The following is a 23,803-nucleotide window of genomic DNA, read 5'->3' as shown; positions in this document are numbered from 1 at the left end:
ATTTGGGCTAAACTCAGTGTTTTCAAGTGGTAGTTCAGATTTTAATGTATGAAAATTCATTATTTAATACAGAAAACTTTATGAAATTGGAAGGACAGAACTTCTGTCTTACCCTTTTCTAATCATACTAAACTTACTCTTTAACAGTTCTGTTTGCATGCTCAAAATGGACACACCCACTATCTTAGGAAAGGAGGAAAAGAGCAGCAGAGCAAGCAGTGCCATCCTCAGTGCCACGGTGTAGGAAGGTCATTTTGGGGACAAGAGAGGAAATCTACATTTTTTCTGACTATATCAGCAGTAGAATTTTCTAGTGTCATCAGAATTTCTGAACAGTGCTTTTTCTGTCATCATCAGAAAGCAGCTTTTCCATTGACTTATATAGTGACGTTTTGAGATTTCTGCTTCATAAGCATAGAAAGACACACAAACGAAAAGGTTGATTAATTTTTAAGAAAAGATTACGTGGGCCATTCTCAATAAATTTGTTTCATTAAAGGGTCTTTTGCTTCAGTCTTAGAAGCCACTGCAAGCAGGAAACAAACAGATCTGTCTGAATACAGAAACACCTTCTGTGTTTGCCAGTTAAAGATGCTCTGATCCCTCCACAGGTATGATATGGTCAGAGTGCAAGGAGATCTGGGAAGAGGGTCCACGTGAATATGTGGTGCATCTCTGGAACCTGCTGGACTTTGGGATGCTGTCCATCTTCGTGGCATCATTCACTGCCAGGTTCATGGCTTTTCTTAAAGCCTCTGAGGCACAGCAGTACGTAGATCAGTACGTTCAAGATGATGACCTCAACAATGTCACCCTTCCCCCTGAAGTTGCTTACTTCACCTATGGTAAGATGCTTTTTGCTATCTAATACTTCCTGTTCTTTTAGGTTAATGTGTGAGAGTACTGAAAACAGCTTTCTTTTTGTGATATTTATATAGTTTTCTTCTAAATAAACCAAATTATTTTCCCTAGCTCTACCTATTCCAGCCATCTTCCTAACCATTCAGAAAGGACCCAAACCTCATTCAATCTCTGCTCTTGTGCTACGGCTACATTCAGGTCAATCACATCCTGAAAATGTAGCTTGAGCAACAGATAATCAGGAACTCTGAGTGAGCAGAATAGAATTTAAATTACAGATGAATTAATCTGCTTGGCTTTCCAAATGAGACAGGAGGGAAATGTGTGAACAAACACAGAAGCTGAGGTTGCTGTAGCTCTGTATTTCTGTTACATCCAACACCTCTACAAAAATAAATAAGAATAGCAATAAAAATAGCTGCTGCTCATCAAAACCTACATTTTTGTAGAGCCTTTATCAGCTATAAGTGCTGACATTGGGAAATGCAAGCCGCAGCAGTGCCTTGAAAATGTTCTTTTGGATGGCTGAAATGGTTTTCCTGTGCTGTACAGAAATGAACAGAGCTTCACATGCATGTGGGGACTGGAGACACAGCACGCCTCTGCAAGCTCTAGATGGCACCCTGGGCAGAACCCATGGGGATTTTTGCTCACAGGGGCTCTGCAGGAGCTCCAGAGCTGGGCACTCAGGAGCACCAGTGGCTCCCTAGGGCTGTAAGGTGGTTGTTCTGGTGCTGTGCTTGGGCTGGAGAGGAGAGCTGAGGCAGCACTTCCTCCACTATAGATCCACACGGCCCCAGGGCCACGGGCCTGACCCACAGCAGTTGCAGAGCCGCAGGATCTGGGTGGCCCCAGCAGCTCAGCCTCTTGCATCCCTCTCTGCCCACAAAGCCAAGAGCCAGGGAGGTGGGGCTGTGGCTTTCCCCTCTCTGCCTGGCTGCTCACCCTTTTAAAGTGAGTTCATGACACAAAGGTGCAAAGGGTTCAGAACAGAATATCCCAATGAGGTCCTGTGAATTCCTCCATCTGCTGCTTTTCCTTTGGTTCAGATTACTGCAAATAATGCCTAAGTTTACTGCTGTGGCCCTGAAGATGTCACATGTTTTAACTGTGAGTCACAATCTTTCCGTCAAGAACCTGAGTTGATGCAAGGACACTTATAAGCCATATTAATATAAATGTTTACATTTCAGCAGATTAGGTAAATGATGCATATCTGGGGCTTTCTAAAGTAAAAATATTAGAGTAAATATACTTCAGAAAATGGTTTTAATTTACAGATAACACGAAAATGGTACACAGTGTTTATACCTACTTTATCTGAAAAAATCCTAACTTTCTTATCTAATGGTGGGGATAGAGATCTTGGTTTCCCTCATGCTTCCTTTCCAAATACTGACACAGTGCCCTGTATCCAAATCCACACCTATACTCCACGTGTTGTGGTTTGGTTCTCAATCTCAAAAGCTTCAGAGAAGGCACAGCACAGTTGAAATTCAACTAGGAAACAGAAATTATCAAATTTGTTTAAAGCCATGCTGTTTTTTTTTCACTGTGTGGCTTCAGTAAATCCCAGTGACTTGGTCATTTCCTGCCTTTACCGTGTGAAAAGTACAACTAATTCACCATATTTGTACAGCATATTGTGATCCACTGAACAATTGCCCCAAAGTTGTTTTTTTCTCTTTAACTCCCACCCAAATGCAAGACTGAGTCTGGAAAAGGGTCATTTATCATAGCAGCTTCCATCTAACCCTTTTTGTTACTAACACCTAGTGTACATGTATTGTTTTAGCCAGGAACAAGTGGCTCCCCTCGGATCCCCAGATCATTTCAGAAGGCCTGTATGCCATAGCTGTGGTACTCAGCTTCTCCCGCATTGCTTACATTCTTCCAGCCAACGAAAGCTTCGGCCCCCTGCAGATCTCTCTGGGGAGGACCGTGAAGGATATCTTCAAGTTCATGGTCATCTTCATCATGGTGTTCCTAGCCTTCATGATTGGGATGTTCAACCTTTACTCTTACTACCTTGGTGCAAAGTACAACCCCGCGTTTACAACGTGAGTACCCGCGGGAGGGAGGCTGCTCCGCAGGGCTCCGGCCCCTCTGGCCTGCTGCTGGTGCAAGGTCTGCTCAGGTGCTTCCTGCTGCAGCTGGGAGGGGAAATCACACCCAGGTTTTGACAGGGAAACTTGTACCACAGCCTGCAGCCCTGGCAGCCAGCTCTAGGCCTGAGTGTAGGGAGAGGAGCTGTTCAGAACTGGTTATTTCTGGAAATCAGAATAGCAGATCAGGGAAATATTTTGTGAGATGTTCAGTTTGATGTTTCATGAGAAGCAGTGGAGAACTTAAACCTAAGAATACTGTTCTTAAACCTGTAAGATGAAATGTATGTAAAATAAGGAAGGCTTTTGCTTCTCTGAGACCAGCATTGTGGGTTCAATTCCCATAGGGGCCATTCATTCAAGAGTTGGATTCAATGGTCCTTGTGGGCCCCTTCCAACTCCGATTGTGTGGTCTGTTTAGGACATCATCTCAGTGCAGCTGTGATTATTGGGTGTCCTTCTGCAGAGCCAGCTGCTGCCCATGGTGCTCAAAACAGAGCAAAGCCACCCAGGGTGCCTGGGATGTGGGGTTCAAATCCTGACTGGGAGCCTTTCAGCAGAAGCCCTGTGAAGGCTGCACAGAGCATCACACCAGGCTCCTCCCCACAGTGGCTCTGCCTGGGCCATGCTCACCTGCCAGCACTCCCAGCCCTGCAGAGCTGTCTGTGCTGGGGGTCCCTCCCTCACCTTGTCAGGGATGTTGGGAAGAGAAAGAGGTTGGCAAATGCCAATGGAATGAGGTTCAGGGTGAGGCTGCTTTTGAACTTACAGCCCTTTTGTGGCAGGACAAAATGCAGTCTTGATTCTCCAGGACCCCAGGAACACAAAACCCAGTCTTGTAGGGGACAGCTGAGATCCTGAAGGAGTTTTCAGAGCAGGGGACAGTCCTGCTGAGTATGAGGGATGTGTCCCATGCATCCAGGGGAAAGTCTCCTCCCTTGCACTGCAATGTGGCATCAGCACAGCTCTGGGACAGTCTGTTTTGTGTCTCACAAATCCACTTTGACTTGCCTTAGGGGGGCCTTCTTCCCACACACCTGTCTGTGGGGAGCTTGGCATGATGTTTTCCCCTTTCTGTGAGCTGACTTCCAGGAAGTCAGACTTCCACTCCAAAGCCACAGTGCCTGAGCCCGCAGTGGTTACTGTGTGCACAGCAGACATTTGATGCTGCATTTGATGTGTTCTGGAAGGTGTTACACAGTGAGCCTGGGGCTAACTTCATCACTCCTCTTGGAGAAATGAGTTTTCCGGCATCATTTTTGTCCTGCAAGTGGCTGTTGCCTTCCAGTTTTACCACACCACTCTCTTGTGCCACATGTAACCAGTAATACAATGCTTACTTTCCCTTGTTGAGCCAAATTTGCCTTCTAGAGCTCTCCTGGAGCCTCAGGGTGCATTTTAATGGAAGGATTTGTGAGACCAGATGCATTTACATCTATCTGTGCTCAGTAGTTAGTGAGAAGTTAACTGAGTGTGTGGGATGTGACTTTCTTCAGATCTGAAAAGAAGAAGATGCCCTTGAAGCACAAGAGTTAATGAGAATCAAGTCGGTACCATCCCTGACTGCCTGGTGGCACAGCAGCCCTCACTTGTGGAATCCCCCAGGCACATCCCTGGAGAACAGCACTGACAAGTTCCAGTCACTGGTGCAATCCAGCACAGTAGCTCTCTTATTAGCACTCATTACCTAAGTGCTTCTTCCAGTAGTTACTGGCTTTTTATTGAAATAATGATCAAACATTCATTAAGATGATGACTGCTCACTGGAGTAAAGATTGCTTTAAATGCCCAAGGGTATTTGGACTGGGGAGAGATTCTCCTTAACTTCAGCCTGCTGACTACTTCTCCTGGGGGGACTTCATGTTGTTATAAAGCAAATTTTCCATGAGCATAAATTTTCCTTTCAAGAATTTGGAAGAGACTTTAAAAATACTTACTTTCTTCTGATTATTTAAACACACAGGAGTGGCAAATGATTATCAGTGAAAATGAGCCCTTTCATCATGTGAAACAAGGAGAATAGATTTACATTCATTCTGAAAATCCTTCTTAGACATTCCATGCAACAAACTAGAAGCCCTGAGGTAGACAGTCTCAAACAATTTTAATAAGCTAATTACAAGGTTGTTTTGGCAGATGGGCAGACACCAGTTGTAGCAATGCTTCCTGCTCTATTTTTGGTGGCTGCTTGTTGGCCTTGCTGAAGGTGGTGGTCTCCTGCTGCCATCAAGTTACTCATGGAAAGGAGGAAGATTTCAGTATCAGAGCTTGGGTATTACAGCTGTTCATTCACTGAAAAATCACTGGGGCAAGAAGGGATAATGTTTACTTTGGTGTCCTCATAACCCTTCAGTGACTGCAGCAACATCACAAAAGGCATTTCCTGGGAGCATGCTTGTGGATTATAGTGAGGATGGGTGAAATTTTACAGCGAGTTTTGCAGTCAGAAAAGTGACTATTTAACTGTGGGACCTGATTCTCAGAGGTCACTTGGACAGTTGTGACAGAAAAAGGCCCATTGGATTTGTGCCCATAATTGACTGTGGGCAGTTCCAAACAGCATTGACAGCTCCCTGCACTGCCTCTGTGGGGAACCTTAAGCAAACAGCTGCTCACTAAAATATTTCAAATTACACTTTTAAGAAAAGCACACCTTCCCAGGGCAGTATGTAAGCCGGAAAAAAAGTGTACACAGAGGGAATTGCTTGCTTAGTTCTAATGATAATACTTTGTGAATATTTGGTTTAACTTTTGCCCTCCATTTCTACTGTACTTTGAAATTGTGTACTCAATTTCTTCTTTGTTGTCATCTACAGAGCAAGTACATAGCACTCTAGTGGCCTCTGATTTGAGTTATTATACAAAGTTTCATTTCTTTCTATTTGATGTTCTGGAAGTAAAGGAAATAAGGATGCAGTTGTCTTTACTCCACACAGTTAAATATAGAGATTATTTAACTAACCATACTTCCAAAATTTTTTGGAAGTTCTTCAGTGCTGAAGAGCAGATCATTTCCACAGCAGTTGCCACCATGCCAGCTATGTTTATCTGTTTATCAGATGCTGTGTACAGCACACAGCTCTTGAAACAGCCTATAATTAAGAACATGCTATGCAAACAAAATCGAAATGGAGGCAAGTCTGATTGTGTTCATCTTGCTTTCTGCATCAGAAATCAGGCTGAAGGCTACAAGGCAAGGATTTCTGTCTCACTCTCCCCAAAGGGGAATGTGACTCACTGTTCAGTGCCAAAGATACTTCGAGGCTTGAAGGCTTTTTTCTACTTGTTTTGTTTTGTCAAAATGTGATAGTTTTGTAGATTACATTGCTTTTTTTGGCAGAGTTAGTTCTCAAACTCATTTAAGGAGATAAATCTGAAAGGATGCCTTAAGGTTTCTTAAAGAGGAGGGCACAAGACTGATACAAAATGAGAGCCTTGCCATGATCCTTTTTGATGAACAGCAGCACACTGCTGTATACAAAAGTGAGGAAAATGTGCAAATAGATAATTGGCTATGGTCTGTTAGGAAGCATCACCTTCCTCAATGCAAAATCTTTAAATTTTACTGAAATAAGTGTAATGAAGCAAGCAAACAAACAATCTCTGTGGTCTCCCCAGTACAGTCTGTTCTACCACAGTAAAGAGGGTGATTGCTGCATAGCCACCTCCACAAGGAGCATCTGCCAATCTGTCACTGCCAGACCCTCCTGCTGCCAGGAGCTGTCAGTCTGGGCAGGACTCCTGATTTCCTAAATCCTTCATTTGTTTGCCTTTGAGAAGGATAAAACACCTGCTGACCTTGCAGGAAGGGGGTAAATTGCTCAGCTGGCAACAAGGAGACACATTGGCATCTTGGAATCTTCGAGAATTTGGCTCCCAGTGTCCTCCTCTCATATTTTAGTGAGATGTTCTTGAAAAACAACCAAAAAGCCCAACTGATGTTCTCTGCCCCCTGTGCCAAATCTCGTGCAACCTGGCAATAATCTAAAAGGGAGAAGGAAAGAGTCATCCAGCCATTCTGAAGGGTAGGGATGGACTAGTACAAGGTCTTCTTAAATCATTTCCTCTGACACAGAGATGCCTGCATCTGCCTGGGGGCACTGATAAACATCATTTTGGTGCCACAGGTTAGGTCAGCCTCTCCAGGAGCCTCTCAGTCCCACCACCACGGGCACTGGTCCCTTACCTGACACTGGAAATAAGGTTTATGGACATTACAGAGAAACCTGGCACCCCTGCCTTTATCTCTGGTGGTCAAGGCTGCTTGCAGCTCTCAATTTACTTTTCAAGGAGAATCTGGCACTGCTCGAGTACAGAGGTCAATGTTTAAGCTGCAGAAAAGGAGCAGAGCTGACACATTGTATTAAAATCTGCCAGCGGGATGGAAAACTGAGGGAACCTTTCTAAATTAAAAAGGAAAGTTAATAGCAGAATGCAGCTGGGCTCAAGGCTGGGGGTTATGGTTTTTATTTGTTTGGGAAATCACCTCGGTGGTGGGTTTCAATGCCAAAGGTCATTGGTGTATATGTGTTCCTTAGCTGGAAAGTACAATATCTAGGGAAGAAGCAGTGGCCAGATTGCCACTGTACAGTGGAGTCTGACACATTAATGCCAGGCTGCAGATGAGGGCAGGAGAAAAGAGCAGTGTGTTACAGGAGAGGAAAAGCAGGTGGAAAAGTGATGGCACCTGTGTGTAGCACTGTCAGGGATCCCCCAAGGGTATCTCTGCAGCCATGCAGAGTAACAGGGGTCAGGGAGTGGGGGATCAGTGACTCTGGTTATCCAGGAACTTGTGCAACATTTATTTGAAACATCACTCAAGGCTACTCCCCACAAAACAATATACAGAGTGAATATGACACTCTTAATAGCAATTTTACTACTACTAGTAAATGAGATATGGAGTACCACAAATTATGATGGGAATTAAAAACCAGTTTGCTGCAGCAGAAAGGAGCTGTCCAGGAATCTGCACCAGCCTTTCAAAGGGTTGAAATTAATTTCTCTTGCTTTTCTGAATGGTGTAATTGACACTGGAATTGATGTAAAGTTTATTTTTCCTGTTGAATACGCCATGGATTTTGTCTATAAGCTGTTTTTATAAACAGATTTAGCAGGATTAGTCTGCCACCCTAGTAAAAAACATTTCATCAAAATAATTTTTATATGGCATTGTTTCATTTGAAGGTGTTACCTCCTGGCAAGCAAGAGGAGAAAGAAGGCAATTAACTGTTAACAGGCTAAGGATTGTTCAGCAAAGGCAAAATGCCTTCTAAGTTAAATATTAGGTAAAATGCTTTCAAAATGTGCCAGCATCCGTCCTCCTCCTCCTTCTGTCCTTTTCAGCTGTGGCTGCTCCCCTCCCCTGTTACTCCTTGAATCAAACTCTCTTTTTGACCTGTTAGTCTGGCCACATTCTTTCCAGCCCCATTTTGTCATTTGTTTATCCTTTTTCCTATCTTTCAACGTTTTAATTTTCCTCTTGCTCCTTTCTACTTTCAAGCAAGGATAATAATAAAATCAAAATGCCTCTCTGCAACATCTTCTACCACTCCTTAAATCCAGTTTTTTTCCTACAAATGCTTGGGTGTCTGACATGTTTGGAGTCCCAAAGCAGGATGGGAAGAAAATCAGACTATGGTCTGACTATATTTGCACTCTGTGTTCTTTATATTAATCCCACAATGTAGAACTTTTCATTCCCTTCTCCTGGGTAAAAGACATGCTTCTCTTCTGCCCTGGAAACTGCATAGAAGGAGGTCAGACTTGGTTCTATCTTTTTGGGATGAAAAAAGAGTGAGTGAGTGAGCAGAAGCAAAAGCCCTACATAAAAAGTTTCAAACTGCAAGTTGCCCATGGATTTGTCATACCTATTAGGGACACAAAATCCAAGTGTAATGCTCCTGATAAGAAGAGATGGAGCAAATCAGGGCACACTGTAACTTTGTAGTATTAATCAGAAATCATATTTCTTTATCAAATCAGGAAATATGATTTGGCACATCCCTGGGTCATGGATAATGGGTTGCAAGAACTGTGCCAAGACATATTTATATTTGTGGATTGCTGCTTTTATTATTAGCATGGCTAACCCAGTGTCAACTCTATAAAGAGATTGTTTTATTTTTAGGGTAGAAGAAAGTTTTAAAACCTTATTCTGGTCAATATTTGGCTTGTCTGAAGTGATCTCTGTGGTGCTGAAGTACGACCATAAATTCATTGAGAATATTGGATATGTACTCTATGGAGTATATAACGTCACTATGGTGGTTGTGCTGCTTAATATGCTAATAGCCATGATCAACAACTCCTATCAGGAAATTGAGGTAAGATTAATCAGATTATAAACTCAATGTACTTATTATTGCTGATAATGAAAATGCTAAAAACCCAAGGAGGCTGTAGCTTACTCTACATCCAAGGTTAGAATCCTGAAAAAATCAACATGATATAACAGTTAAGGTTGAGTCTGTCCCCAGATTGTGATTGAATTAATAATCAATAATGAATCATTTCTATAACTATTTCAGCTTCCTTGTTTTTAATGACCCTCTGTGAATAAACCCAATTTCCTTTACACGTATTTAATGAAAGTGATTTGTGATATTTTTATTCCCTTTGTTGGTTATGATAATTTATCCATGTGTGTTGCCTCAGCTGCATTGTTTGCTTATGACAGAGTAATATTTCTTCTGACTTTTTGGCCTGTTCTCTACTGCTTAAGCACTCCAGCCCATGTAGATCTGAAGCTCATATGCATTCATGAAAATGTTTAGAAATTCCATATTTTCCAATTACCAGGCATAAAACTTGATACAATTTTTTTGAAGAGGGTCTGCAAAACATGACTTTGTGGACATTTACAAAATCCATATTTTAAAGCATATAAACACAGCCCTCAAGGAATATTAATAGGTTTCTGCAGAAAGGTACAGGGTTTACCCAGCCCTGCTCAGTAGTGTGGCTATTAGTGGAGTGGATTTGCTAAATGCTTTGGACATAAACAACTCTCTACTAATCTAAATAAAGGCAGAAAAAAGCCCACATAATTTGGATAATGTTAATATTGAGTCACCTTTTACTTCTGATTTGTTAAATGTCAAACTTCTGCAGTTGGGTTTGTAGTAATTACTTGTCCTAATCTCCCCTCAAAACCTGACATTGAAAAAGGCCAGAGCTGAAAATATTTTCTCACTGTAATGTCTGATTCATCCATGAACTGTAGTACAAATATCTCTATCCTGTGCATGCTGTAACTGAGTCTAAATGTCAGAGAGACCTTACATATGCTCTCTGCCCCAAAACCTTTAAGGATTGCAGAAAGCAGAGTCATTTCTCCAAAGGTTTCTAATCACATAGGATCAAGCAATTCCCTGAATCCAATTCACTTGAAACAAGCTTTACTTCAGAAGGGGTCTCAGCCTCTTACTGCATTTTCTAGTTTATTGTAGTAGACAGAGATGCTCTTGAAGAAAAAAAATCCCTGAAAAGAGATGGCCTATATTAACTTTCCAGTTTAAACTTTGTGGTGGCCATTTTCTTGGCAAAATGGTTTGTCATCCTTCTTGATTGCATGGAAATTTTCAAAATTTTGTTAAAGATAACTTGTAAGTATCAGCAAGCAAAACAAGTGTGAGTGTTTGTCCCAGATCCTCCTAATTGAAGAAAAACTATTTCTTCTCATAATAATTAATTTCAGTACTCACTAGTGTGAGATTTTGAGAACTCTCTGTGAAGATTAAAGAGAATTGTAGAATCTGAGTCATATAGATTGGAAAAAACCTATAACCATTCATCCAGCACTGCCAAGGCCACCACCAAACCATATCCCCAGGTGCCACATCTACACATCCTTCAATATCCCCAGGGGTGGTGGCTGACTGCAGAGAAAGTCTCTATTGCCAAAGTGTTTGTCTGACCAGAGCAATGTCAATAATGTCCTGGGATGGGCATTACTTAGGAATTAAATTCCACTATGGTCAGTGGGTAGATGGTTTACTATTAACTGGAGAGACAAGACCATATTTTCCTGCCTTCCATTTAACATCTCTCTTAGCTGCTTCTGGTTTTCTTCTGCTTATGCCTCAAGTATTGGCACTTCCTGACAAATTTGGATTAGTGGGAAGAAATCCTTTTGCTAGCTGTAAAACAGAACTACTCCCATCAATAGTACTTTTAACTGCTTAACATAAAGGCATTGGAATTGTTCACTAGTGGTTTGTTCTGCAATTCATCTGAAGGATTCTGTGAGGTGCAACCCCAAACCATGAGAACAGCAAATGGCAGAAGGGAATGCTGCTGCTCTGGTGAGGACACATTGCTGTAGCTGTGGCAGAATTAATCTCTGTGGTGTCAGTTCCTGACCAGGTTCCAGAGGTACAGGGTAATCAGAGGTTATGAATTCCAGCAGAACACAGATGTACACGAGTACAGGGAGCTGGCAGATCCACACCTCTGTTGCTGCTTCTGCCCTCCATGTAAAGCACAATGAGCACAGCAGTACAGCAGCTGTATCTCACCCTTTCTTCTGCCTGATAAATGCTCCTGATACATGGCCCTGATCATCCTCCTGTATAAATGCCAAGTGAACGATTTCCTCCGTAAAACATTTGCTAACCTTGCCCTTGTTACTTGGAAGTGATCCTGGCCCACTTTGACAATTCATAAAGGAGATTCACAGACACTGAATGATGGAGTTATTCTCCACTTTCATCAGTGGCAGGAGGTGAATAGTAGGAGAATTAAGGTGTATAGGGATAGATGATGGTGAATACAGACAGGACCCAGGAGGAAATCAGCTGATGATAGAAGAAAGCAGTGTCTGAGCCTCCCTAAGGGGATTCCTAGCCAATGCAGTGGTAACAGATGGCACAGAGCATTGCAGTTCATCAGACAGTCTTTGCTGTTGTTGTGCTCATAAAAGTTTCTTCTGCTTTCCATGTCTCTATGTTCTGACACATTCATTTATCAGCATAGCAAACAAACCAGATTGCTACTGAGAGAACCCCTTTGATATACAAGGAAATTGTCTAATATTTGGAAGACACACACACTCTGTTTATGCAACACTTTGTTTAAATTTTCCTTGTTTTGAAATTACCACAGAGAAGCCTACAAATACATGTTTTCTGCAGGGGCTTTGTTCTGGTGGGCAGAATTTGGTTGTAGCTAACTCCTACCTGTATGTTTGTCCTGGTCATAGCTGAATTCCTTCCTATTTACTAATTTGGGTGTGGATTTGTTTTTCCTTCTTCCCTTCCCAAGGAGGATGCGGATGTGGAGTGGAAGTTTGCACGTGCCAAGCTCTGGCTATCCTACTTTGATGAAGGAAGGACTTTACCTGCTCCTTTTAATCTAGTGCCAAGCCCTAAATCATTTTATTATCTCATACTGAGAATAAAAATGTGCCTCATAAAACTCTGCAAATCTAAGGCCAAAAACTGTGAAAATGACCTTGAGATGGGGATGCTGAATTCCAAAAAACGGGTATGTTTTATCTCCACTTTTCAGCTTCTTTGTGGAAAGGATTCATGCCAGGGAGCTTCTGCAGGGGGGTGCATGGTACACAGGGAATGTGGAGACAGCTCAGCCTCTCACAGGACTTCACCACTGCACGTTGTTCTACCACATTGCAAGCAGAGCATCCTCCCAAAGGTGCGGCCTCATTGCACCAGGCACCAGGAAAGGGCAATTTTTATAAAAGAAGGTACTCCAAGGTCAGAGAGAAGGGCAGAAGCAGAGGCACAAACAGGTTCACAGCTTGTCTGGCTCAGTGCCACCATTCCAGGTGCTCCCAGCAGAGCTGTGTGACACTGCCCAGGGAGGGGACAACAGGGTGGCATTCTCCAGCTGAGGTGTGTGCAGCCCAACCTCAGCTGTAACCTAGAAAGGGAGACTGAGGAAAAGGGAAGGGAAGCTGGAGGAGTCTTTGCAGAATTTGCCTTTGGGACACGTAGGCTGCTTTGAGGTCTGCCTGGATTTCTTGGAGGAGCAAACAACTGAGCCCTCCAGCTCGTGGTGAGCCATCCAGCCCATGGAGAAACATTCAGGTCCTGGTGAGCCATCCAGTCCATGGAGAAACATTCAGGTCCTGGTGAGCCATCCAGCTCATGGTGAAACATCCAGGTCCTGGTGAGCCATCCAGCTCATGGTGAAACATCCAGGTCCTGGTGAGCCCCTCAGCTCATGGTGAAACATCCAGGTCCTGGTGAGCCATCCAGCTCCTGGTGAAACATCCAGGTCCTGGTGAGCCATCCAGCTCCTGGTGAAACATCCAGGTCCTGGTGAGCCATCCAGCTCATGGTGAAACATCCAGGTCCTGGTGAGCCATCCAGCTCATGGTGAAACATCCAGGTCCTGGTGAGCCCCTCAGCTCATGGTGAAACATCCAGGTCCTGGTGAGCCCCTCAGCTCATGGTGAGCCCTCCAGCTCCAGGCAAAGCCCACAGCCTCCAAAGAGGATCATCCTCCCAGGACTTTGAGAGAACTGCTCAAGTCAGGTGTTCACGCAGTCTCTGCCAGCACCTAAATTGAAGGGAGAAGTCTGTCCATGGGGTTTACTCTGTATTATCAAATAATTCAGCTATCAGCATGGGAAGCATTGCCAAGATAGACAAGCATGTCTACAAATTCATTTAACACTGCTATTGATTATTGGAAGAACCACTAAAACACTGGGGTCTCAAAATGAAAGAAGTGTTTCTCCTTCAACTACCTCAAATAATGATTTTAAAATGTTTTTAAAATGTTATTTGAATCAGAATGCACTAAGCTCTCTTTGTTTGAAATTTAATTTCTGCTTCAAAGCCTAAAACAAAGTAATAAAATTTTCTCTAAGCCTCTCCTTCCCCAAGCCAGATGAGTGAAAGTGTCTGGCTTGCCCTTTTTCATGGAACTCATGCAAAATTCATATTTTCCATGGCTTTAGCATAAACAATTAAGAATACCAGTCATTTCTTGCTTGCTTATTGATTTTCTTCACGTATCATCTTCAAGAGTCTCTGTAAACTCATGATACACCTGATGAGTAAGAAAGAATTTTTTTTAAAAATACACTATTATTTCAGACTTTTAATCTAATCATTATACACATCCTGATTTGAAAGAAAAAAAAAAAAACAATCAGGATCTCTGGTTCAACCAGGGAAGGAAAGCCCTTATCCAGGGCCTCCCCTCTACATATAATTGGATATAGGTGCAGGAATCTGTAATATTTATTCCTCTGAATAAGTGATTTTTTGGTTGTTATTAGTATTGGACCAAAAACCTCAGAGGTGGATTACAGTCAAAGAAACCACCAACAAATATTGTGTGTAGTGTCCAGAAAAGTCTCCTTGGAAGCTTCTAGAGCTGTCATGCCTCTGATAAAAAAAAAAAATTGTCTGTTTAAAAAATGCATATTTTTCTTGACCTGAAAGAAATAGCAAAGGGTACTGCTGTTTTAAAAGGATCCATGAAGATCAACAGTGTTTTAGAATTTGGTTTTGTACCACAATCTTGTTCTTTCCAAATACAAGTAGTTATCTTTCTTGTGTTCTAAACTGATAAGCATCAGCCTCATTAAGATAAAAGTATTTTGTGCCTCTTAACACTCTGTTGTCTAGAACTTGTGTGTGAATACCATTTCTGTCTAGATAATTTAGAATCCAGATTTTTCCATTAATTTGTGTATATTTTGGTTTTTTCTGTCTTCCAAAAATTTCCTTTTTTGGCCTGAAAGTTCTGGCTTTTACTCTACTGCACATAGAACTATTTCCTACTGTCTTTCTAAAGCTCTTAGTTTGGGGCTGTCTGGGTATGAGAAGCTATCACTGATTTAACCATGTCATGATGTTTTATAATTTCAGAAAGTTCGTTTTCACTCTAGCATTCAAAACACAGAGAGTTTTTCTGGGAAGAACGCTTATACCAAGCCCACAAGATACCAGGTAATCACAGCATGAAAGCAAGAGCCAGGGGAGAGGTCTGCCAGTGCCCAACTCTTTCCTGCAAGAGCCACGTTTGCCTTCTCCCAGCCGATGCTGTCCTGGCGTGTGCCAGGCTGGGGCACTGGCACAGGGCTGAGCTGGGACGTTTTGGAAACAAAGGCAGCCTGTACCCCCTGGAAATACGCATGGTGTTAGCATTTGTGATGCTAATTAATGCCACTCGAGGGGGTTTAGCTTAATACACATCACCCAACCTTTCCTCCTCCCATCTTGCATTGCCAGCATTTCATTTCCCACGGCTCGGCCATCTCTCCAGCTGCTGCATTAACATTTGCATGTGCATCCCCTGGCAGTGGCTCGTCCTGCCAAGCTAAACCTGCAATGTGCTACGGTTCAGAACCGCCCTGTGGCTGCAGAGGTGGCACAGGGCACCACGGCTGTCTGGGCTGTCTGTCCGGCACGAGTGCTGTGCCAGCAGATGTGCTCTGTCTTGTGCGAACGTGTCCTAGGGCAAAACAATGCACAGAATCTGCCCCGCAGGATATTTGCCTTCTTTTTTAACATAAAGGGGAAAGGAATCTGATGGCAAGTGGTGTGTCTGAAGGGACTGACATTAAAGACAGATGAGGAAAATAATCGTTAAATTGGCTAAAATGTGCCAAAATTGGCTAAAATGTGCAAGGGCAATTCCAGAAGTGGTTTGCCTTGTGTTGGTACAGCTTCCAGCACAATGGGCTCCCACGCTGTTCAGCAGAGCAGTAAGAATTTCTTCTGGTTTTAGAATTTTTTCATGCTTTTCTACCAAAATAGGAGGGTATCTAAAAATCTAAGTTAGAAATGGGATGCATTCACTCTGGCATCTCAGCACTTCTGACACGTTCCCATCCATTCAAACCCACAAGTGATGTGTCAGCCTCTGCTGAACTGGTCTCTTCCTGTGGCTATTATTTCTCAATGAGACCACCTAGTGTTTGTGGTAAATTAGACCTTTATTTCCAATATTGAAAAAGGCAAAGGTGACTGTGAAAAATAGAAAGAAAAAGATAAGTACCTGTTACTTTGTTTTAATAACGCTAAGTTTGTCTTAAAACTACTTTAGAACATTTCAGTTGCTGCAGAAAGAAATTGCCCAAATAATAGAAAGAGAATGTAATAGTCTTGATTATCTAAACATAAAGAAGAAGCAACAGTGTTGTAATCTGGCTGGAAAGCTTTTCTTTTACAACTGGGAAAACCTTTGAAGCAGTTGCCTATTGCTTAGCAGTGTTTATTGAGGGATGTATCTGCAGTCTCTGCAGTCTGTGTATTTAAGACTGACTACAGATGTACAGTGCTCTAGAGGGATAACAAAAATATACAGAATTTAAACATGCAATACTTTGAAAAGCATGAGGAACAAGTCAATACAGCTGCCATGATTTGGGAATAAAGTAGTCTAGGAAAAACAATACCTTTATCAAAGAGAATGTGGGAATTTATATAAAGAGAGGTAATGTATCATTTTTTTCCAGGTAATAAGAACCCATGCTCTGATTCCTTCTTTTAGTCTAAATCTCCTCTGACTTCTGCTATGGAAAAAAATTACTTACTTTTGGATCCAGGATTTCCCTACTTTCCCCAAACATTACTTCATTTATGTTTTCTCAGGTGACAGCCCTACCTCCCTCTGGACTCTACTACCTTGGCCATCTCCAGCACACCGTAGGTGCACTGTACCTCATCTCTGTTGCCTTAGTGACTCACCTGCTTAGCCAGATGCCTCTGACATACCAGGACAGTCTTAGTCATCCCATATTCCATGGCTGCATGGCATATACAAATGACTGGATCCTTCTTTGATCTTCACAAGCCTTTTGCACTGCTATAATCCTTATTTGGCTAGTCAGAAAAAAAGAGCAGGTGTGCTGTTTTACTGACTCTGTATTTCACACCCTTTGTAGCATTTTTCAGATGTTCCAAGCAGAGATGTGATTGCTCTGTGAAGAAGAGTCCATGCTGGGAGAGTCTTCTCCTTTAACACTGGACATCTGTCAATCAAAGACACTGAGCTCTCTTGTGTTTGCAGAGGATGTATGTAAATCTCTGTCTCTCAGAGAGCAGTTCTTTTTATATTTTTTTATTCCTTTTTTCCTTTATAGGTTTTTATTATGAGATTTTCTCCCCACTGGGGTGTCTTTTCTACACTGAAGACAAGGCCATCAGCTGCACCCCAGTGCAGCCCACGACTGCCAAAGTTATTTTCCTTCTAGATAAATGGAACTTAGACATCCTTGGAACAATAGCACATTGCAAGCTCATATCCATAACTATCATCTATTTCCATACTTATTCTTCCTCACTAACAATCTTCCATTTTGTAAGTTTACATGGCTTTATATTTTTCACCATATATGTCTCTTAAAATCTGCCATTTCCATAAGAAACTTTTCTCCCCTAAGCCAAGTTCCCCACCTTTGTTCAGACTCTCTTTTCTCAGTCCTTCTCTAAATTTGTTTTCACTTAAAAATACAATGTCAAGGCTAACAGAGTCTTTCTGTGAACCTCAGGTCAGCTGCATTGTGAGTGAGTTTGGTAACATCATTAATTAACCACTTATTTCTTCCTGTAAAGTACTATTAGACAGCGACATGCTAAAAGAAGGCTCTGGAACCCATTTCCTTAGCTTTCTATTGGATCATCTGTGTTTTCTCTCTGTCTGTGGGACATGCTCTACATTCACATGCATCCCACAAAGAACCCCAAAGTGCTTCATATGTGGGATCATGATTGAGTGGCTGTCAATCAATTACTGTAGTACAATGTTCACAATATAAAATGTAAAATAAATGGGAAATAATAATAATAATAACAATAATAACAGCAACAATAATAATAATAATAATAGTTAATAATAATAATATCCCTAGTGAAACCAGATGTTTGAGTTGCTCATAATAAGTCTGGAATGTGGAGAGTGTCCCACTAAAGGGGTGTTTCTGTTCTCCTTTCAGAAGATAATGAAGCGTCTGATTAAGCGCTATGTGCTGAAGGCTCAGGTTGACCGGGAAAATGACGAGGTCAATGAAGGCAAGTGGAATTTTATAACTGACCCACCTAACGAGCATGTGCTGTTATTGCTGCTGATGTGGCCAGTACGAGGGTTGAGCTTAGTTAAGATCCTCTGTAGACAGAGCTTGCTCATCTTGCCCACTGCTCACACTCAGGTGAGCAATGCTTACTCTGAGCCACCCTTGTGCCCTAGAAATTCCAGGTCCTTATTTTTCCTTAGCAGAACACACATCTCATAGGATCTTACCCAGCCCTGCTCACCCCTGTAGCTCTAACTCTCCTTCCTTTACAACTACCAGGGTATTGCCAACACCCAACCTTACCTTGGTGTCTACATGAAGCATTTTCTGACTGCCCTCCCCAGGCCTGCCCCAAGGACCCTGTTTTGAATGGGATCCAGATTCATATTGCTGTGGTGGCATGTGGGATTTGTGTGCAGATGGAAAAAAACCTCTAACACCTCTTATCTGCTACCCTCCTGCAAATACCCTATGTAGGTGGAGATCAGTTTGTGGAGAGAGAACAAATTTGAGAAACAAACATGAACTCTCCGCACGTATTTGCTGTTGCTGTTGCTACCACTATTGCAAGTACAGGTTATTCCTTGTAACTACAGATATTAAGTGCATAATGCAGGGAGATCAAATGCAGCTCCACACACATTCCTGACCAAACACACTGCAATTATTGCTCTCTCACGTCTTGGAACAGAATCTGCCCCGTAGGGATTACTGACTTGGTTCAGTATGGCTAACAGGAACATTTTCCTCTTTCAGGAGAACTTAAAGAAATCAAACAAGATATTTCCAGTCTCCGCTATGAACTCTTAGAGGAAAAGTCTCAAGCTACTGGTGAGCTGGCAAAACTAATACAGCAGCTGAGTGACAAGTTTGGGAAGACCTTAAATAAGGACATTTGATGGTGAATACTGAGAAAGACAACTTGTTTTCTAAACATTGTTCATTCTCAACCAGCATCTTAGGAGGGCAAAAAACATGTGAAAGATGGGTACTACACACTCAGCTTCTGCTGACAAGCAAGTGTTGGTAGGAGCACTTTGCGTTTCTCCTGCACTTGGTGAGTGACCAGTCAAATCTTTTCTGATACGAAAGTGACTTCATGGTAAAAACCTGTGCCCCTCGACATCAGAAACAGATGCACCATAGAGAAGGCACCTCCAATTAAAGGCAAAAAAAGGCCAGATCTTCATTCATCTGACTCCAGAGAAGACAATGTAACTGTGTTCATTAACACCAACAGAACCTGTACTGATCAGAAATGGGTGAAGCCTGAAGAAAAATGTGCCAAGCACATTCCCTGCAAAATTTTTTAAATTCCTATTCCTGGGTGTGTACTCTCCTTTTTTGTTTACATTGGAAACCCTGAATATAACTTTGATCAGCACCGTGGCTAATGAAAAACTAATGAGAAATCATCTGTTGAAGTGACCAAGGCAGTGAGCAAGAAGTAGACACTGACAGCATTGGAAAAATGAAATCAAGCTTGTGGGGTAAATTATCCTTTAACCTGATGAAAGGATTTCCAGCCAAACACTCCTGTCCACCTTTTCCAGCTGTATTAGCTAGTCTGCTGATGGATTTGGTCTCTTTGTATGCACTTAGCCTCTCTTTTATCTTTAGTCGATCCCATCTCCGACAACAGTGTACTGAAATACTCGTAATGATGTGAAACTCACTTCCCAGGAATACCCAGAGATAAAATACCTTGTGCTAATGTATTCAGTTCAAAGAACAACATTAATCCAGAGACCGCGATGCAATGGAGCTCAGCTTTCAGATTCCAGAGGTCAAACTGCAAGCCATAGGGAGAGATCAATCACAAGGAACATTGCCCAGTAGTTTCCAGCCTTCAAATCAGTACAAAAAGGTTTCAATTGAACATTTTGACCAAAAAAAAAAAAAAAAAAAAAAAGGAAATAAAGGAAAATTCATTGTAGAAATTGAATTGTTGTCATGTTCTTGGCTCTTACAGAGGATGAGAAAGGGATTCAAACTGTTCTAAGGCGGTGGTAATAGAAGGATCACACTTTTCAACAGGAAAGTTGTAAGTATGTGCAACACAACTTCAAACATGGATGGCTTGGGTTTTCATGGTTTGCTACATGATTTCAACTACTTAAAGCACACCTTACTACTTGGGAACCACGGAACTGGACTGTTTGTTTACATGAGACACCTATAAAATGAACATGACATCTAGGTTTCAGCAGAGACAAACAAGCAGAGCCAGAAGGTGATCTGTGATCTGTTCTTAAGTGCCAGATGAGAATACATATAGCCTATTAGAATAATAGTTATATTTGTACAAAAATAAAAGAAAACAAAATAAAAAAGTGTACTGTACGTAGATCTGTTTAGAGAAAAAAATACTGTATTTTTACCTTTAATAAAATTATCTTGTATACTGTAATATTTTTACCTAAAAATGGAAACAAAATAAAATTACCTCATAATATTTTGTTGTACACTGAGTGAAATATTTGCTTGATCTTTTTCTTTTTTTTTGCTTTTCTCCAATATGTGAACAATGAAATCATTATACAAAGTAATTTTACCGTAGGCATTCTGAAGCCTGAAAGAGCCAAAATGCAACACTTAAACTAAAATACATTTTAAATTAATAAAACTATGAAATGGTATTTACTCAGCACTTTGGGCTGTCTCCCACAGCAAGTATTGCCAATATATATCCAGTTTTCCCCATAAGAAGAAGGAATATATTTCATGGCAATACTACTTGTCCCCTCTCCATCTTTCCAGCCACTGTGTAAAACCTTTTTTCCATTTGAAAAAACCAGCCCTGTTGTCACAGCATCATCTTAAAATTTAATCTGATTACATTTCTACACTGGGCTCCTGATCAAAGTATTCCTTCACCCCTCCCATTTAGTGTTTCAGGGATTTAAGGAATATATTCTAGGTAGAACTTATAAGGACCACCATAATTTAAATTTCTCATGATATTGAATGCAAGTCCTGCTATGATGCATTTATGTTTTGTATTTTTAAATGCAGCTCAGGAAAATGCCTGATCTACAGTACAGCAACACCTACAGGAATATTCTTCTACTGCTGAATATTGCAATCAATGCACGCTCTGGTCAGCACAAAGAACACCATGCTGTGGATGACTTTGGTGTATTTTTGGGTCCCAGGTGGAGGCACAGCTGTGTCCATCAGCTCCTGCCCTTCCAGCCTCTGCACAGGTGAAGCAGGGCAGTCCTGCCACAGGGAGTTAGCATGCTGCTCTCACTCAGGAATCTGCCAAGAAAGAGCACAATATTCTCTAGGACTTCAAAAGCAGAATAAAAGATGTATTAAAAATATTGTTTAAAAAATCTGCTTCCTCCCCTTTTGCATTTACATCCTTGAAAGTATCAAAGTACAGAGACTTTATATAAATATTCATGACAAGTAAAATCCCACTACATCAGAGCACTTTTCTCATCTGGTCCCAGTAACACACCCAAGAAAGTTGCTCGCTGTGTATTAATGGGCTGTTGGCAGAAGCAGAGTTTATTCTCCAAGGTCAGTTTATAAGAAATTAAAATTAAGAAGCTTCACTGAAAGAGAAGCCTGAGAGAACTTAGAGAGTTTGCCGAGGAAAAATCAAGGTAGGTGAGTGCAGGATTGGATGAGACCTGAGACATGTGGGTCCCCTGTCCCATTTCCCATCACCAGGGGACCTCCTGGCAGGGCAGTGTCACATCAGCCACGCCCTGAGTTGGATTTGCTGCAGTCTGTAACACCTCTACCTTTGGCTTTGTAGTGTAGGTCTTGGTATTCCTTGGACTGTGGGTATTCCTTAATACTGTGAAGGGATGGAGCTTTACCCAAATTATTTGTAGATAGAGAACTTTTTATGGGAAATAAGAGAGGTCACATAAAAATGAAACTAATCTGGAGTCCTCCACACAAAGGTGAATACTCTCCAAGAGATGGTCACAATTCTGCAAATACCACAGGCCAATCAAACTGGAACTTAAATAGACACCCTGAGGAGGATCAGAACAAAGTCATTCACTAGCCAGTATTGATTTATTGACTGGCCAAGTCTCTAGACAGTTGTTTCACACCTTGCAAAGGCCAAACCAGTCAGCTGCTGCCAACAGAGAGGAAAAAACAGCAGGAAGCATTAACAGGACTTGATATTTCATGGAGTTGAACGGCCTGGTGTTAAGCCAGGGACCCCTGCTGCCCAGAGATGCTGGTCCCAAAACAAAGGAGCTGCCCAAGGGCATCTGGCACCATGGCCCTGCTTTCAGCAGCAAGGGATGGGCTGTGCAGCCACAGGGCAGATGTGATGCTTCATGTACATCTTTGCTCTCCAGCTGGATTAATTCTGCCTGTAACTTTGTGGAGAATGACTAACAAATAGTGTCCTCAGTTCCCGAAAAACATGGTTTAAAAGTAAATATTATGAAGAATATGAATGGTGTAATGAATAATGGCTTACAAGGCTGCCTGCATCCTGACCAGAGCTCATATTAAATTGTCAGAGCTAGGCTTTATTTTTAATTAATCTACATGAGGAAAGCATTTCCAGCAGGCCAAAAGAAATTGCCCTAATTAAAAGATACAAGAAATGAATGATGACTCAGTAAGGACAAGCCAGGACACAGTCCATCACCACAAAGGCAGGAGAGCTGAGCAGCGTGGACAGGGTTCCAAACACATCTCCAGCTGATGTGCAGCAGATCTCTGCTGCACCACAGCTGGGTCTGGCTGCAGCCCTGGGAGGAGGCAGGACCAGCCCTGCGCCCTGCCACACAACAGCTGTGCTGCCTGCCAGGCAGGAGCCTGAGCAACAGGGCAGTGCATCCCTCAGCTGGCTGCCCTGACTAAGCCACAGGCAGGGAAGGGAAAGCCACAACAGCAGCCGAGGCCGGCAGGCTGTGCTCACATGGGCAGGGTAGGCATTTGTTTCCTCTATCCAGACACTGTAAACACTTTCCCTGTGACCTGAAAAACAGCCCTGCCCTTGCTTTGGCCACAAATCTCTCACCACTGCAGTGTTGGATGCTGCAGGCAGTAGGTCCCATTACTCCCATTTCACCTTGGCTGTGACTGGGCTGTGAACCCTGCAGGTACCACACCTGGTGCTGGACAGCAGCCTGCACAAACTGCAGCCTTAAGGAACTTACCTTTTTATTGAGAAAGGAGGAGTTTTATACATCTTTATTGTACAAGGGAAATGAAATAGCGTAGCTTCCAGTGAAGGAAGGCAGATGCAGAGCAATTCAGTGATTTGCCTTAATGACCTGAAAGGAAGGGGCCAAAAATGGAGCTGGGGTTCTGAATCTTATTAGAATGAAAATATGCTCATTAGCTTTGCCCTCTCTTAGTCCTTGTTCTGCATCTTTGTAGGGCAGTATATACTCCTCAGTGAGGCATAGGACCTGCCAATGCCTGATGCCATCAGCACAAGAGCAAAAGGGAAAAAAAAAAAAAAAAAGATTGATTGCCTCAGTGATCATGTATAATTTTGGGAAGTCATTCCCTTCGATCCCTGGGAGATTTTAGAGGGTCTTTATCAATGATATGTCTTCACTTTTGTTGAATTTAAATAAAGTCAAACAGAAAGGGAGATTATAACCAAAGGAACAAAATAACTAAACTGGTTCTGGAATTTGTGATGCCTTTTACAGCAGGTAAAAGGACACTTGTTTCAGGTCTTTTGAAACAGACATTTAACACAAACCTGCAGTGTGACAAAGGGGATTTTGAAGAGCTTAAACAGTTAATGAGCAGCTAATGATCCTGTTAATATACAACTAATGTTTACTGTAATACAGACTAATATTTAATTCCCTTACTAATGATTAATTATTGTGCTGCAATT

General features: G+C 42.1%; 1 protein-coding gene across 2 annotated transcripts in view; it reads left to right on the top strand.

Moving 5' to 3' along the window:
* TRPC7 (transient receptor potential cation channel subfamily C member 7) overlaps positions 1 to 18,923 on the top strand; it is a 64,273-nt gene extending 45,350 nt beyond the window's left edge. The window contains exons 5-12 of one of the 2 annotated variants that reach the window (XM_053956614.1): positions 612 to 845; positions 2,657 to 2,921; positions 9,097 to 9,292; positions 12,231 to 12,452; positions 14,813 to 14,893; positions 16,541 to 16,594; positions 17,884 to 17,959; positions 18,718 to 18,923. In XM_053956614.1, the coding sequence (XP_053812589.1) occupies positions 612 to 845; positions 2,657 to 2,921; positions 9,097 to 9,292; positions 12,231 to 12,452; positions 14,813 to 14,893; positions 16,541 to 16,594; positions 17,884 to 17,959; positions 18,718 to 18,860 (1,271 nt within the window). In that variant the 3' untranslated portion in view covers positions 18,861 to 18,923. The remainder of the gene's footprint in view (positions 1 to 611; positions 846 to 2,656; positions 2,922 to 9,096; positions 9,293 to 12,230; positions 12,453 to 14,812; positions 14,894 to 16,540; positions 16,595 to 17,883; positions 17,960 to 18,717) is intronic. The other variant, XM_053956615.1, reaches the window with a different exon arrangement.
* Positions 18,924 to 23,803: the final 4,880 nt, after the last annotated feature.

Source organism: Vidua chalybeata, chromosome 15 (genome assembly GCF_026979565.1).
Source record: "Vidua chalybeata isolate OUT-0048 chromosome 15, bVidCha1 merged haplotype, whole genome shotgun sequence".
Lineage (NCBI taxonomy): Eukaryota > Metazoa > Chordata > Aves > Passeriformes > Viduidae > Vidua > Vidua chalybeata.
The sequence above is the reverse complement of the archived record's forward strand: the minus strand, read 5'-3'. Positions and strand labels throughout refer to the sequence as shown.